Below are 15152 nucleotides of genomic sequence, written 5' to 3'. Positions count from 1 at the left end.
CCAAACTAGAGAATGTACAAACAGGGATTTAGAGAAAACGAAGAAAGGCGGACTAATTTAAATCAATCACTTCAACATGACCCCTCTCACACCCCACACCGCCGTTTGTAGGCATGGGAATTACAGTCACGCAATAGCACAATAAAAAAAGGATATTTTTTCGTCAGTGGCTTGCCTGAATGAGCGGTGAAAGAAGGCGAGAATGCACATCCAAAGTGCACACACGGCTGCAACTTTAGTCACCCGTGAACTGGCTTCAAGTGACGTCATCCCGCTGCTCCGCCCCAAACCGCAACCTGCGCGTGTTGGTCGCAGTTTTGAGGGCAGTGACTTGACTTGGTTAAAGGAAATGGACCTGGCAACATTGGGATAAAGAAGAGAAAGGGGAGACCTAATACAAATTTATAAGTTGGTGAATGGAATGGAGGAAGTAGATAATGAGGATTTGCATCTAAGAGAAGTAAGAAACACCAGCTACACAAAAGGACACAGTAAAAAAAATGAGAAAGGGAAGATGCTTGAGAGACATAAGAAATATAGCTTCCCGCAAAGAAACATAGAGGTTTGGAACAGACTAAGTGAGGATGTAGTATCGGCGAAGAGTGTGCACAACTTTAACGACGGGCCAAATTTGTGGCTTTACCGTGTAGCAGCGACGGGCTAAATTTGTGCCACGATTTAAACCTCCCAAAATAGATGATACATAATCTGATCACAAATGCTTTGATATGTATTATGAAATGGTTTGTGTGAGGGGTGTTTTTTTCTCATTTTTCTCGCTTAGAGGGACCATTAAGAAACATGATCCCCGCTGCTACCAGGTTAAGGAAAAAAACTGGACAAATACAGATATGGAGACGGGACCACACGAGCTTAAGCCCAGGACCTGTTAAACTACAACTAGGTAAATACACACACACACACACACACACACACACACACACACACACACACACACATACCATGTCCTGCCTGGTCTTCACTTTCGCCCTCACAGCAATTCGGCGTCTCTGGAGCACCTCGGAGTAGCGGGCTTCCTGCAGCTTCCTCCCACAGGCCAGCAACTCTTGGCAGTACTGTAGCGACTCGTCCTCCTCAACCTGAAATAAGAGACTTGAAACTTCAGTTGACCGAAAAAGAGTACGATTTGGAATGCACTAATACCATTAGAGGACATTATTTCAGGCTAAGTCTATATACACCAAGTCAAGTCATACGCAGGTTTGTGGGGGGAGACACGGCCGAGGCGTGGTTTATACGTGACACTGCTTGGAGCCAAACTAGAGAATGTAGAAACAGGGATTTAGAGAAAACGAAGAAAGGCGGACTAATTTAAATCAATCACTTCAACATGCCCTCCCTCACACCCCACACCTCCGTTTGTAGTCATTGAAATTACAGTCACGCAATAGCACAATAAAACGACATATTTTTTCGTCAGTGGCTTGCCTGAACGCGCTGTGAAAGAAGGCGAGAATGCACATCCAGAGTGCACATACGGCCCCAACTTTAGTCACCCCTGAACTGGCGGGTATTTTTTTTTTTTAGCTCCAAGTGACGTCATCCCGCTGCTCCGCCCCAAAACCGCCTCCTGCGCGTACCGGTCGCAGTTTTGAAGCAGAGTGACTTGACTTGGTATATATAGACTTAGAGTGTATGTATATACCTAGTTGTGAATTACAAAAAGATAAGGAACGCTTATGGGGCCCCTCAGTGTCTCATTTGGTCAAACTTAACTTCGAAGCTCATTTCATTTTTGGCTTCAACAACTTCTAAAGCCACAAATTTGGCCCGTCGCTGCTACACGGTAAAGCCACAAATTTGGCCCGTCGCTGCTACACGGTAAAGCCACAAATTTGGCCCGTCGCTGCTACCGGGTTAAGAACATAAGGACATAAGGACATAAGATGACTACAATTCCTTCCCCTCCTGTCTCTCCCCGGCATATGACCACAGATGTTGCGCCGACTAAACGAAACTTTCCAACTTATCATTTGAACAAGGCAGCACACGATTACGGCGGTGTGGGGTGTGAGGGAGGGCATGATGAAGTGACTGATTTAAATTAGTCCGCCTTTCCTCGTTTGCTCTAAATCCCTGTTTCTACATTCTCTAGTTTGGCTCCAAGCAGTGTCACGCATAAACCACGCCTCGGCCGTGTCTCCTCCAACAAACCTGCGCATGACTTGACTTGCTGTATATAGACTTAGCATACACTGACGGACGGACGGATGGATGGGTAGACAGACGGACGATCAGAGACAAACAAAGAGATACATAGTCCGACAGACACACCTTGTAGTTGGCTGCGGCGGCCGTGAGCAAGTAGGTGGTGTTCGTGTGTACGGTGCTGTCTCTTGGTGCTGGCCGAGGCAATATCACATCCTCGGGGCCAACAGTGTGCATGCCTGTAAATACCACGACGGAAAGATGATTTAGCTTCATGGTAATACACTTTAGGGAAACGCAAAACACACAGTAATTAACCATGGTTCTCATATGTCTCCTTGACCTTTGAAACTGTAGTATGGGACGTAAATCTTAGATAGTTATATGAGTGAGAGAGTGCATGTCTTATCTTGAATCTTAAATGATTAAACTAAAGTGGGAACCTACGTAAAGGAACGAAAGATTGACATCAGGCCATCTGTTTAAGGGGGGAGTCCGGTTTGGAGACCCCAAAAATATAAAAAAAATGACTGTGAAAAAAATATATTTGGTAGGTATACATTTTGGCAACTATCTCGCAGATTGAAGATGATAAAAAAAACTCATAGTAAACCTGAAAAAAGCTTCCTAGTGTGTTTTAACGGGATCGCGATCCATCAATAAACTTTATCAGCCCATATCTCAAAACATAAGTTATTCCCCTTCTAACGTTAACCTTGGAGCCAGTTTTAGCTTGATTTCAATGAAACAAAGACTAAAAGGCAGAGGAATACTTTCTCTTCAAATCATCGTCGCTGTTTTTTTTATATATGTCTGGTTTAATTTTATATTAATATTTTTTTGGTCAAAAAAAGGCAAAAAAAAAAAAAAAAAATCATAAAACAAATTCAAAAGCTGAAATGAAAAATCTAACGACGAAGAAACATTTCATATTATAACGTCTCTAAGTCACAGAAAAATGAAGGTTGTGGGGCCAATAATAACGACGGAGATTCGCTTTTAAATTTTCGTTGTAGTTGTAGTTGGAGGGGGGGGGAGGGGGACAAGAATGGGGGTCAATGTCTAATGTTGATGTAAATGATGCCAATACTTCACAACATAAAAATCAGAGCGATTCATGCATATTTACCGGAGATATGGCACCCCCGATCTAAACCGGACTCTCCCCTGCATGTCTTATCTTGAATCTTAAATGATTAAACTAAAGTGGGAACCTACGTAAAGGAACGAAAGATTGGCATCAGGCCATCTGTTTAAGTTCATAGTTTGCTGTGAAATAAATCAAAATTTCTATCTAAGGGGGCTATTACACTGGGCAAATTTTCCGTGGATCTTCTGTCAAACCACGATTTCCGCTGGCGTGGTTCTCATTTGTTTCTTGTTATTGTTGCTGCTGATGATGGTGAGAAATACCGTCGTCCTTTTAATCGGTGAAATCTACCGTAGCTTTGGAAGATCGTGGACACGTCAGAAAACCACGGAAATATGAGAACCACGCCAGCGGAAATCGTGGTTTGACTGAAGATCCACGGAAAATATGCCCAGTGTAATAGCCCCTTAAGGAGGCAGATACACTCCGTCAGTAATAACTTTTTCAGGTAGAAATAATAATTCAAAACTGGAATTTAGATAGTAATTAAAAAATGTTTCACAGAAAAATAATGCACCTACACAGATGCCAAGATATCCAGCTCTCATTTATCTAACTTCCTATACGTCAACTGCTCTCAAGACGGTAAATGTAAGAGATGCTGTTTCAGTTAATGACAACCTTTTCAGGAACAAATAAACATCACCGACTACGAAAAACAGGCCTGTGAGCCGGTGTGAGGCGGTGGCTGAGTGGATAGCGTGATGGCGCCGCGTTCAGGACGACGCGAGTTCAATCCCCGCCCGGTGCCACCAAGCTGGGATTTTTCAGCCGCCCCCGAGTGACTTAAAACTACCCACATGCTGTCAGAAGACCACCTATCAACCCGGACTCTAGATTCTAGGATTAAAGATGAGCTCCAGGGAGGGCAGCATGAGCCAATGCAAGATGGCGCCACTATAAACACTCGCCTGCGCCAGAACGGGCTGGACCGACCATCAGGCCCCACTGGGAAGAAGCCTTGGGCTCTTGAGCATACCGGCGCAATAGGCCACGACGTAAAAAAAATAAAAATATGAGAATGTACTTTTCCGATTTTCCATAAAATAGTTACAACTTCCAGGACAGAGACCCTCTGTGTGTGACCAGCGCATTATCTTTGGGATGGAGGCACACATTCCATGTACTTTCCTACGCGACATGCTATAAAGCCCTAGTTCAATCACACTCATTTTCGTGCGATCAAAGATGGAGAGGCAGCTCACAAAAGGTGCCTGAGCCTTCGAATTCTTCCTAATAATGATCTTTACATTTCTGACAAGAATTGTGCCAAATCTATTCTTTCGCTCACCATAAATTCTATCATTAATAGAAAATGTCAACACCTTGCTTACTCTGATTCTTCCGGAGACTTCTGGCATCTACCCAAAAATATCTAACAATTTCACTTTTTCATTTTTTCCAACTCTCTTCAGTCCTGCTGTCACATCTGTCTCTAAAGCATAAGTATTCGCTCAAAATTTCTCGGAAAAATCCACTCTGGACGACTCAGGGCATATTTCTCCTCCTCATCCCTTCTGACGTCACTATGCCTATTATGAAAAAAAATAAGAGTGATGCTTTCTATGCTTTCTCTGGTATGAATCTTCAGAAAACTTATGAACACGACGGAGTGTTTCGTATTGTCCTTACGAACTGTAACTTTTATAATAATAATAATAATAATAATAATAATAATAATAATAATAATAATAATAATAATAATAATAATAATAATAATAATAATAATAATAATAATGAGAGTAATAATAATAATAATAATAATAATAATAATAATAATAATAATAATAATAATAATAATAATAATAATAATAATAATAATGAGAGTAATAATAATAATAATAATAATAATAATAATAATAATAATAATAATAATAATAATAATAATAATAATAATAATAATAATTTAAATAATAATAATAATAATAATAATAATAATAATTTAAATAATAATAATAATAACAAAACAATTATTATGATAAAAATGAGGGACAACAACAACAACAACAACAACAACAACAACAACAATAACAACAACAACAAAATGGTACTTACGATGCTGGGTCCAAACGTGCAGGAGACGGTAGTGGTGGGCAGGAAGGGCATCACTTGGCTGGCGGCAACGCTGCAGAACCATGCGAGCAACGTCGGCCGCCTGCACCCCCTCCACGGGCAATCGTAAAAACATGTTGTTGGCGCCAAAGTAATCCTGTAAGGTGACTGTCACTACCGGGCAAGGGGAGAAAATGTTGTCGTCCCGGGGATCCAGGAGCCGCAGCAGGGGAGGGATGTCACAGCTGGCGTTCATGGGTACAGCAGGGGATGGCAGGGGAGGAGACGAGGACTGCAGTCTAGATTCACCAGCTTGTGCAAGATATCCCGATGTATCCCTCAGCAGACTTTTACCTGTTGATGAAGTAAGAGGCGGTGGCTGAGTCGACAGAGTGACGGCGCCGCGTTCAGGAGGACGCGAGTTCAATCCCCGCCCGGTGCCACCAAGCTGGGATTTTTCAGCCACCGCCGAGTGGCTAAAAACTACCCACATGCTGTCCAGAAGACCACCAATCAACCCGGACTCTAGATTCTAGGATTAAAGATGAGCTCCGGGAGGGCAGCATGAGCCAATGCAAGATGGCGCTACTATAAACATTCGCCTGCACCAGAACGGGCTGGGGCGACCATCAAGCCTCACCGGGAAGAAGCCTTGGGCCGACCATCAGGATTCACCGGGAAGAAGCTTACAGTGAATGATCAACTACATTTCTATTAACAACAGTACCACTTGTTGTATTGATGTGTAATTGTTACAAGCCCCAGAGAAACAGTTAATTTACGAGAACTGAAAGAATAATTCAAGCTTCGTGGGCACAAGAGCTTAAGCGCTGGTGACATCTGCTAAGAATGAATATACCCCATTGCCACAGTGGCGTTCCGAGGGGGGGGGGCATACGGCCATACCCCCCCCCCCCCTTTGCCAAGAAAAATAATAATGAATAAATATTTATTACACACACAAAAAAAATAGGAATTAGTGTTACGATTATGAATGTGTGTGTGTGTGTGTGTGTGTGTGTGTGTGTGTGTGTGAAGTTGAGAGCTCAGTGGCACCGAGTGACCGAGTTATTTCTCCTTTGGTTTTGTTTTGAGTTAATTAATGGTAGGATATAAGGTGTGTTATGAGTGAAAAAAAGCAAGGTGATAAAATGCTGTGAGTCGATCGTGAATTAAATTATGTCTGTCAATATGGTCCCTAATGCTATCAGTTATTATTGACTCAAGCATTTTACCTATAACTGACGTCAAACTAATCGGTCTATAGTTTTCCATAGAAGATTTGTCACCCTTCTTAAATATTGGAATAACGTGTGCCTGCCTCCATGAAACAGGCACCACCCCTGTGTCTAGTGACTTCCTAAAAACTTCTGTTAACTGCCCACTGATTTCAGTTTTACATTCCTTTAATACCCCGGGGAAAAGTTCATCTGGCCCTGGCGCCTTAGTGACTTTGGTCGGTACTCTCAGACTTTTCCACCCCTTACATAAACTATTTTCAAAGGCCAAAAAAGAGATCAGTCGGGTTCTTATAAGTAGTATTTTCGGTTCATGGTACAGAAGAAGGCTCAAACTACCACTAGGGTCATAAAAACACCCCTGGAAATGCCTACAACTCCTGCGAAAGCCTTGTTAAATATGTGTGCTTGGGCGGCGCAATGTTTAAGAGTACGACCCTTTAAGTCTATCTGTCTAATCACGAGCTCCCTACTTATGTTGATGTCGGTTAATCCTTCTACATCTTCTCCCCTGTAGATCTGTTCTCCCCGAGGTATATCATCTAATCTTTCTTTGGTAAACACAGGTAGGAAATATCTATGTAACGCCTCGCTCATTTCCTCATCTCTACCAAGAGATGAAGGGATGTTACGGAGATGAACACCGCTGCCACGCCCAACTAATAGCATATGCTCCTAATTCAACCCTTACCTTGTAGATCCTTGTGTGTACATCTCCTTTGCTGCATATTTTGCCGCCTCGTGCGCTGCCTGTGTTTCAGCCTGAGCCACGAATTGCGTCTCGTAACGGCGTTCTGCTTCACTCCTGGTGGGCCGCCGACCAAGCGAAAGGCAGGGACACACGGCCTTGATCGGACAACCCCGCGACCCCTCAGACGGGAGGCTGCCGAGGCGGTCCCATCCTCCCCTGTGACCCCTGAGGCTGAGGAAAAAATGAATACAGGAATCATTAAAATTTCATCTCTAAAGGCTTAGGGAAGAAGAGGAAATAAATGAAAAAACAAGAGAAGAAGAAAATAAGATCAATGAAGAAGTTAAAAGAGGAAGAGGAGGCGGAGGAAGAAGAGGAAGAAAAGTAAGAAGGGCGCCAGGAGGAGGAGGAGGAGGAGGAGGAGGAGGAAAGTCTTTAATCTGCCATTTTCCGAAAATTAATTTGTGTCCGGGAGTTCCATCTCTCTCTCTCTCTCTCTCTCTCTCTCTCTCTCTCTCTCTCTCTCTCTCTCTCTCTCTCTCTCTCTGTTCTATTTCCCTTTTTTTATTTCTTCTTCTGTTTCTTTTCGTTTTAATCTTTCTTCTTCCATCTCTCTCTCTCTCTCTCTCTCTCTCTCTCTCTCTCTCTCTCTCTCTCTCTCTCTCTCTCTCTCTCTCTCTCTCTCTCTCTCTCTCTCTCTCTCTCTCTGTGTTTTATTTCCTTTTTTTTCATTTCTTCTGTTTCTTTTTGTTTTAATCTTTCTTCTTCCATCTCGGCTTCCTCTCTCTCTCTCTCTCTCTCTCTCTCTCTCTCTCTCTCTCCTTCCCTTTTAGAATGGAAAACGGCACATGTAACATCGATTTCTAATAAATGATACAAAAAAAGGGGTAATTACAAGCCTATTAGTCTAACTTCAATAGTAAGTTACTCCAGACATTAATTATTGACAAAAGTGTGGGTTACTTTGAAAGGTACTCATTAATTAAGGATTCACAGCATGGCTTCTGTACCAGGAGATACAGCCTATCGAATCTGCTGACCTTTCATAGAACGAACTCTTTTCCGTTAATTTATCATGTTACCAAATCATAATACATATATCTTTAGCATCTTATGATATTACATTCACTAAATGGAACTTTAAAGGAGCAACATAGAGCATGTGACGATTGTTTATGTGGGAAAAATATATTTGAATATCCTATTGCTTGCATTTCCCCGTTTCTTTAATACTACTAGTAAGTTAAGTGTCTCTATACCGTAGCTATGAGAAAATATGTGATTTCTAAATGGTAGCCAAAAAAATAGCAAGAAAAATTATTTGAACGTACGCCACATGTATATTTATTTTTGGTGTTTGGTGTGTTCAGTGAAGGACCCCAATGGCCACCGAGGGTAACCTGGGGACAAGTAAACTGTGGCAATCCCGGATTTCACATTGGGCCGTATTCCTGGATACTTGGTTCCTACCTACCACAGGCTCAAAGGGTCAACGGATCGGAAATGAGCACCGCAGCCACGCGCAGCTATAGCGTATGCACTCGCCATTACCTAAGTCTATATATAAAATAGTCAAGTCACTGTGCTTTAAAACTGCGACCGGTACGCGCAAGAGGCGGTTTTGGGGCGGAGCAGCGGGATGACGTCACTTGGAGCTAAAAAAAAAACTACCCGCCAGTTCAGGGGTGACTAAAGTTGGGGCCGTGTGTGCACTCTGGATGTGCATTCTCGCCTTCTTTCACAGCGCGTTCAGGCAAGCCACTGACGAAAAAAATGTCTTTTTATTGTGCTATTGCGTGACTGTAATTCCAATGCCTACAAACGGCGGTGTGGGGTGTGAGGGAGGGCATGTTGAAGTGATTGATTTAAATTAGTCCGCCTTTCTTCGTTTTCTCTAAATCCCTGTTTCTACATTCTCTAGTTTGGCTCCAAGCAGTGTCACGCATAAACCACGCCTCGGCCGTGTCTCCTCCCACAAACCTGCGTGTGACTTGACTTGGTGTATATAGACTTAGGCCTTTGTCTTTACCTTACCGTCAGTGGTCTGAGTGCAACACGACTCGTTTACAAACAAGCTCGACCGACTTCAACTAAATTAATATTTGCTAATGTAGAAATACAATGTTTTGGTAGCATTTGATTTAATATAATTTCGCTTAGACTTTAGGGACAGACCATCTAGTTTGGACCATATGATCTGTGTGGTCTAAATATCTATGTAAATTTATGTAAGTTCACGAGTTGTTGTGAGGTAAAGCGTCTCCGTTGCCATGGGGACGCACGCGAGGGGAGTCAAGCAGCGAAAAGACGAAGTGACAGCTGACACAGAAAATGAGCAAGAAAAAAAAAATGAGGGAGACACAGAACGAGAAAAGGAGAAAGAGGAAAGAATGTGAGGGAAGGAGTTTGAGAAAAGGAGCTGGGAAAAGAGAAAGAAATAAAAGAAGGAAAAAAGAGGAATGAGATAAAAAGAGAGGAAGATTGATTGATTGATTGATAGTTTATTGTTGCAAGTAAAACAACAAGGGAGAAGGGAGGAGCGTGCCATCCCAACCCCCAGGCAGGACAGAGTGTGATTATACAACTATTAATACATGTGGATCGAAGTAACACCAGGAAACTAAAAAGATACAATGGTAGGGGACAATTGCTAAAAAAATAAAGGCCTTGATTTAGTCAGGGGAGCAGACATAAGGGGCTGAAATTGAAGACAGGGAAAAGAGAAAGAAATAAAAGAAGGAAAAAAGAGGAATGAGATAAAAAGAGAGGAAGATTGATTGATTGATTGATAGTTTATTGTTGCAAGTAAAACAACAAGGGAGAAGGGAGGACCATGCCATCCCAACCCCCAGGCAGGACAGAGTGTGATTATACAACTATTAATACATGTGTAGGAAGCACCAGGAAACTAAAAAGATACAATGGTAGGGGACATTATTAAGTGCTAAAAAATAAAGGCCTTGATTTAGTCAGGGGAGCAGACATAAGGGGCTGAAATTGAAGACAGGGAAAGGAGAAAGAGGAGAAAAGAATAATTTGATGATAATGAAAAACCTCTTTGGATTCTTTTTAGGAGCAGCGAGTAGCGGGATTTTTTTTTATTAATGTTTACTTTTTTGTGCCTTTGAGCTGTCTCCTTTGCTGTAAAAAAAAAAAAAAAAAAAAAAAAAGACCTGTGGACGCCCTTCAGTAACCATGAGAAATGTAAAACACACTGCACTTTACAATTCACGTTGATGTATGACTAAGATTCACCCATTTTCCTGATGATGATTTGTCACCACATTTTTTGGGGGGAGGAGGAATGCATGCCCCTGAGCCCCCACCCGGCCTCACTACAGTATCTAAGCCAAGGGTTCCCAAGAATCCCAACCATTATTTCCCCATCACGCCAATTTCCACACAACCCTTCACCTCATTGCTCATGCTTCCACAATTACATTTTAGCATCCATACTTTGAAAACTTATTGATATATTTGTATGTGGTATATATACTAGGCAGAGGTAAACTGCAGGATTAAAAAAATGTCAGAAAAAGACATATTCAGCCTGTCGTATTTTGAAGCCTAACACAATGGGGGGGTGAATTATATATATCGTCACCTTAATTCGTAAACAAACCGTCTTAGTCATTATTTTCTGCTTTTCAGGGAATCCGAAAAGAACTGTCATCACCTCATTTGGCGTAAGATTTAGGCAGAAATGAAAAGGCCAATTCTAGAACACTCAAACCCTGAATGACGAAGGCAACTGTACAAAAATGGGCGTTACATGTTGAAAAATTAATGTAGACAAAAACCTGGAAATCGCTGGAAAATGACTTAGGTGATTATTCTATGAGAGTGACGATATATAACTTAGATATTTTTCTTGGTTGCTCTCTCCATTACTCCGCAGAAAAGACAAAATTGCCCCACTTTGAGTAAATACCAGGATGAGAACCAATGATATAAGCAAACCAGCCCTCAACCATAAACTCAATAAATAGACTCCCTATATAACCTAACAGTGGGAGGGGGTCAAGGAAACTGGCATGGTCATATTATGGTTTGTATTCATTTGCACAACGAGTGATGCATCAATAAATAAAGCCCTCAAATCAACGATAAAACGGTAAATCTTAAGAATAGCGGCTCCTAGCGAGTGGCCATTAAGGGCATGGTGTGTTGGTACGGGGTTTTGACAAGCGGAAAGCCGTGTTTATGTCACAAGGGGTGTGACCTGGTATATATAGACTAAGGATTAGGCTTTCGATGCAACACCACACACAAGAGATTTCCCATTTGACTTAATTCCTCAAAATTCCCAACTTCTGCACGAACTTAATTTTGACCCATCATGGCGGACTGTGAAAGAGGCCCTATTATTATGAAAGAGGCTATTAGATACTTACCAAGGAAAGGCATAGCATCTGTTTGGTATGAAGCGTTCTGATGTAAGATATTATGACGCCAAGAAACGGTATAGCTTGTAAATCGAAGCTGAAATTCAAACTACAGATTGTCACGCGCGGGCCATAGACTGTCAAGCATCGTTACCAGATTGTCGTACTTAGCCTCATGTTTTCCGATTTTCTACCCCAAAACTGTCTCCTCCTCTCCAAGAACTACATTTATTTATAGTTACCGTTGAAAGGTTTAATCATTAGTGTCTTTTTCCTATAGTTAAGTGTCTAAAAACGGTAAGTACAATATGGTGGATACGATAATATGGCAATGCTCCCTGTAAATAAAGATTGGATTTTCTCATTGAGGAAACACAACAACTTTTACGGTACATTTAAATATTATATCTTTTCATATGAGCATTTTAGTTTGTTCAATAATCTTGTCATCATCATACAGAAAAAACTTATTGCCAGACTATCGTACTCAGGCATCGTATTTACCAGTTTCTGACCCATAACTATTGCCCAAAAACACCAATAATTAACCATTTTAACGATAACAATGCATTAAGCTAGTTATTGGGGTGGAGGAGACAGTTTTGGGTCGGAAATCTGCAAACATATGAGGCTGAGTACGACAATATGGCGGCGTTAATCCTTGTGTTATTGTGGCGTCTATTGGGGGCACCGTTGCCAGATTATCGTACTCACCACATCGTCTTTATTAATTTTAAGCCTCAAACTCTCATACCTACACAAATAACGATAGAAAATTGAAGCTAGCGTTAAAACTCCTATTTATTGATATTTACTTATTTGTTTTTGCATTCGTTATCGGTCAGAAACTACGAAAATGGAATGCGATGAGTACGATAATTTGTCAAAGGTTATAGGGGGGCCATGGGGGGGATAGGGGGGGCGGTTATATATAAGGCGACGCAGCCCGCGGGGAGCGTCAGTCTGAGGGAGTCTACCTGTACTAGTGTAATTACCGCGTCACCTGTACCCCCTGCACGTGACCCCTGTGATAACCCTTATAGGCAGCCTTGAATAACACACACGTGACCACTGACCGCCCTGAACCTGTCCCACCCACTGTCACAACCTGTCCCACCCACTGTCACAACCCGTCCCACCCACTGTCACCACCTGTCCCACCCACTGTCACCACCTGTCCCACCCACTGTCACCTCCTGTCCCAAACACCCACTGGAAATTGAAGTTCAGACAGACACTTAAATAATGGGGAAAAGACATTAATTGGAAGAGAAAACTTAAATTCATGTTATATAAGTTATTTGATAGCGCCCTTTTATAAGACTGTTGCAAAGCTGTCACCACCTGTCCTCCCCACTGTCACCACCTGTCCCAAACACCCACTGGAAATTGAAGTTCAGACAGACACTTAAATAATGGAGAAAAGACATTAATTGGAAGAGAAAACTGAAATTCATGTTATATGTTATTTGATAGCCCCTTTTATAAGACTGTTGCAAAGTTGTCACCACCTGTCCTCCCCACTGTCACCACCTGTCCTCCCCACTGTCACCACCTGTCCCAAACACCCACTGGAAATTGAAGTTCAGACAGACACTTAAATAATGGGGAAAAGACATTAATTGGAAGAGAAAACTTAAATTCATGTTATATAAGTTATTTGATAGCGCCCTTTTATAAGACTGTTGCAAAGCTGTCACCACCTGTCCTCCCCACTGTCACCACCTGTCCCAAACACCCACTGGAAATTGAAGTTTAGACAGACACTTAAATAATGGAGAAAAGACATTAATTGGAAGAGAAAACTTAAATTCATGTTATATAAGTTATTTGATAGCGCCCTTTTATAAGACTGTTGCAAAGTTGTCACCACCTGTCCTCCCCACTGTCACCACCTGTCCCACCCACTGTCACCACCTGTCCCAAACACCCACTGGAAATTGAAGTTCAGACAGACACTTAAATAATGGAGAAAAGACATTAATTGGAAGAGAAAACTTAAATTCATGTTATATAAGTTATTCGATAGCGCCCTTTTATAAGACTGTTGCAAAGCTGTCACCAACTGTCCTCCCCACTGTCACCACCTGTCCCAAACACCCACCGGAAATTGAAGTTCAGACAGACACTTAAATAATGGAGAAAAGACATTAATTGGAAGAGATACCTGAAATTCATGTTATATAAGTTATTTGATAGCGCTCATTTATAAGACCAGACATTGCGAGGCGTTGCAAAACCCTATCTCCTTGTTAACAGGACAGCAAGTGACCTCAAGTTGACCCCCATGTGCAACCTCTCCTCTGTCCCTTGCTTTTAACATAACATTCCACCATTGTCTCAAGCTAAAATTACATTCCTGCACCAATCTCACCTCATCAAGGGCGGCTTCGTGGTGCAGTGGTTAGCACACTCGGCTCACAACCAAGAGAGCCTGGGTTCGATTCCCGGGCGGAGTGGAAAAATTTGGGCGGCTTTTCCGATACCCTACGCCCCTGTCCACCCAGCAGTGAATGGGTGCCAGGTATTAATCGGGGGTTGTGTTGCGTCTCCTGGGGTCTGTTCCCTTCTATAATTCCTTACCCTCCTGTCTCCCCGGCATATGACCACATGTTGCGCCGACTAAACGAAACTTTCCTTTTCACCTCATCAAATAAGTTTTTAGAATTACTCCAGCCCTCAAACCTATGTCATACCACAGCCTCCAATGACTACACGATAAACAGTGACCACACACTTAATTGTATTTGATGCTGGCTTTTCATTCCATTTGCCTCATTTTACACCTAACAGTCCGCCCCATCAGTCTGAGCCCACACCTTAAACCATCAACTTTTACCCCTTAGCCTGTAACTCATATTTAACAATCAAGATTCCGCACCCTGTCAACCATGATCAACCGGGTAGAGACCGCCTCTGATCGCATTCGTAACAGCAACTCCCAGAATGGTGTCATCCAGCCTCTGCTCACAGGTGGGTTTACGAAAACTGTATTGCTGTGACTCCAGAATCACACCCACACTGTTCCAACTCTGGGCCACGACAACTCGGCAACTCACGGTACACGAGGTCTTGGTCGTGAGAGGTTAATATGGAAAGGTCGCACATGGTTGGAAAGAGGTCTAGAAATGATTGCTGGATGCTGAATCGGCACAGCGTGAAGGGGGCTTAAAAGTCGCTAGGTTGTTGTGGCCCAGAGTTGGTGTGGGCTTCGTGGTGCAGTGGTTAACACACTCGGCTCACAACCGAGAGAGCCTGGGTTCGATTCCCGGGTGGAGTGGAAAAATTTGAGCGTCATTTCTGATACCCTACGCCCCTGTCCACCCAGCAGTGAATGGGTACCAGGTATTAATTGGGGGTTGTGTCCCGTCTCCTGGGGTCTGTTCCCTTCTCCTATAATTCCTTCCCCTTCTGTCTCTCTCCGGCATATGACCACAGATGTTGCGCCGACTAAACAAAACTTTCCA

The 15152-nt window shown here is 42.5% G+C and overlaps 2 protein-coding genes and 1 long non-coding RNA gene across 10 annotated transcripts in view; 1 reads left to right on the top strand and 2 right to left on the bottom strand.

The window, feature by feature from the left end:
* Positions 1-15152, bottom strand: part of LOC126988668 (uncharacterized) — a 114754-nt gene that overhangs the window by 40802 nt on the left and 58800 nt on the right. For 4 of the 8 annotated variants that reach the window (XR_007742422.1, XR_007742431.1, XR_007742424.1 and 1 more), the window contains 2 exons: positions 2296-2408; positions 963-1100 (listed from right to left, as the gene is read on the bottom strand). Coding sequence is in view for 1 of the 8 variants with exons in the window: in XM_050847047.1 (XP_050703004.1) it covers positions 2134-2408; positions 5375-5725; positions 7301-7531; positions 11695-11707 (870 nt within the window). In the remaining 7 variants the exon portion in view is untranslated. Of the gene's footprint in view, positions 1-962; positions 1101-2069; positions 2409-5374; positions 5726-7300; positions 7532-11694; positions 11822-15152 lie in introns of those variants that run through there. The other 4 variants (XR_007742419.1, XR_007742421.1, XR_007742420.1 and 1 more) reach the window with 2 other exon arrangements.
* Positions 12654-15152, top strand: part of LOC126988743 (nicotinate phosphoribosyltransferase-like) — a 49555-nt gene continuing 47056 nt past the window's right edge. The window contains exons 1-2 of the mRNA XM_050847117.1: positions 12654-12672; positions 14532-14658. Coding sequence (XP_050703074.1) covers positions 14577-14658 — 82 coding nt within the window. The 5' untranslated portion in view covers positions 12654-12672; positions 14532-14576. The remainder of the gene's footprint in view (positions 12673-14531; positions 14659-15152) is intronic.
* Positions 12888-14564, bottom strand: LOC126988938 (uncharacterized). Its single transcript, XR_007742679.1, has 3 exons — positions 13853-14564; positions 13219-13682; positions 12888-13051 (listed from the first exon to the last, which is right to left on the bottom strand). It is a non-coding gene; the product is annotated as an uncharacterized LOC126988938 (long non-coding RNA).

The sequence above is a fragment of the Eriocheir sinensis genome, chromosome 6, assembly GCF_024679095.1.
Source record: "Eriocheir sinensis breed Jianghai 21 chromosome 6, ASM2467909v1, whole genome shotgun sequence".
Lineage (NCBI taxonomy): Eukaryota > Metazoa > Arthropoda > Malacostraca > Decapoda > Varunidae > Eriocheir > Eriocheir sinensis.
The sequence above is the reverse complement of the archived record's forward strand: the minus strand, read 5'-3'. Positions and strand labels throughout refer to the sequence as shown.